The following is a 1,576-nucleotide window of genomic DNA, read 5'->3' on the forward strand; positions in this document are numbered from 1 at the left end:
TCGATAAAAGCTCCTATTCTTGAGGCTATTCGTTGCTTAGTGCAGATAGAAAACGTGACTGATTTATGATGCCTTGCTGGTCCCAAAGAGAAAGTGGCGGTCCCGCCAATTAATAAACCTCGCAAATCCAACAATAACAGATAAAGAAGGTCACACACTTACAATGCAATTAGTGAGCAATAGCCATGATAGCGTGATTATCGTAAGGCTTTGTCATTCTTGACTCATCCTGACCTCTGGTGGAGTTGATTCGATGGCGTTCCACTCAAGCGACCCGAACTTTCGCCCGTTGCTAAGTCACGTCACACTGGCATGAGGAGTGGGTCAAAAAACAGAATTGGAAAGCAGTTACAGTTACCCCCCACTCCCCTCTTGAACTGAGCATTCAAATTGTGACTTTAATTTGGGCCACCTGTAATAAAACCGGGTGACATACTTATTTTCTTGGAAGTGTTCATGACGTTGTTAGAGTTTTTGATAGGCTGGAAAACTCAAATAATACTGGAAGGATAAGTCAGAAATATATTGGGTATTTTCCAGTAAGGTGGGTGTGGAAAATATCCCTATCGTGGGCGTGGAAGGAGGGGGTGGGGGAATTCTTCTTGCATTTGGCCAAAAGCCGCAGCTGTCGGGGTGTGGACTTTGTGGTTGTGCATTAAATTTGAGGTCACCGTAGATATAATATTTGCAAACAAAACGATACTCATCGATAGCTCATAATCAATCTTTCCTCGTTCGAATTCAGTGAAGAGAAAATTTTCCTCTAATACCCTCCGTTTATTCAATATGTTGAAGAAACGGAATATGAACTCTGCATGGATTGACAAGGAACTCGCGTTTCGTTAAAAGATTTTGATAAAATTGACAGCGCGCCTATGCATAAACTTTGTAATTTACTTATTACAGAAAGAGCACACAAATCTTGTAAACGTTTATGAGTAAAGCATTTTGCAAAAGTTCCAGTAGGTTCTTCGCAGTTTTAATTATTTTGAAATTGTGCAAGCGCTTGATAGCCAACATTCAGCTTTATGTTGTTGTTCTGCCTCAGTGATCTCAGGTAGTTAAATGCCGCTTTGTCTTCATCCGTGGTTATATTCAGAACTGCGTACATATTCTTTAAACCATCTGATCTTGCTTTCTCCACGATACCAAGGGCATCTGCTCTGGCCTGAGCATTAATAACAGCAGCTTGTGCACTTGCGTTCTGCCCAATTTCCCTGGCCTCGTTGAAAATTTCGTTTTTGTGTTTCTCAGTTTCCTTACGAACAACCTGTGATGGACATAATAAAGGAAAAAAAGGATAACCATGGGGTTCATTTCATTTATCCGCTGCAAGAGCCTAATTGCGGGCAGCTTTACTGAACAGATCCCAGTAGCTCAGCTGGATGAGCCTTGTGTGCAGCGTAATTGGGCGGTCATGGGTCTAGTCCCGTTCGAGCGTGAATTATTTTTAGGCTTCTGTGAAGGTGCTTCTTGCATGCTACGTACTTCACTGTGATGATAATTCTAAAAATACAATACAATACATACTTAATTAACCGCTCCCCACAGGGGCTTTTCATGGCCAATCTAAACA

At 41.7% G+C, this 1,576-nt stretch overlaps 1 protein-coding gene across 1 annotated transcript in view; it reads right to left on the reverse strand.

Annotated features, from left to right (window-relative positions):
• Window positions 1–874: 874 nt before the first annotated feature.
• LOC138013556 (uncharacterized) overlaps window positions 875–1,576 on the reverse strand; it is an 11,042-nt gene continuing 10,340 nt past the window's right edge. The window contains exon 4 of the mRNA XM_068860660.1: window positions 875–1,270. Coding sequence (XP_068716761.1) covers window positions 980–1,270 — 291 coding nt within the window. The 3' untranslated portion in view covers window positions 875–979. The remainder of the gene's footprint in view (window positions 1,271–1,576) is intronic.

Source organism: Montipora capricornis, chromosome 8 (genome assembly GCF_036669925.1).
Source record: "Montipora capricornis isolate CH-2021 chromosome 8, ASM3666992v2, whole genome shotgun sequence".
Lineage (NCBI taxonomy): Eukaryota > Metazoa > Cnidaria > Anthozoa > Scleractinia > Acroporidae > Montipora > Montipora capricornis.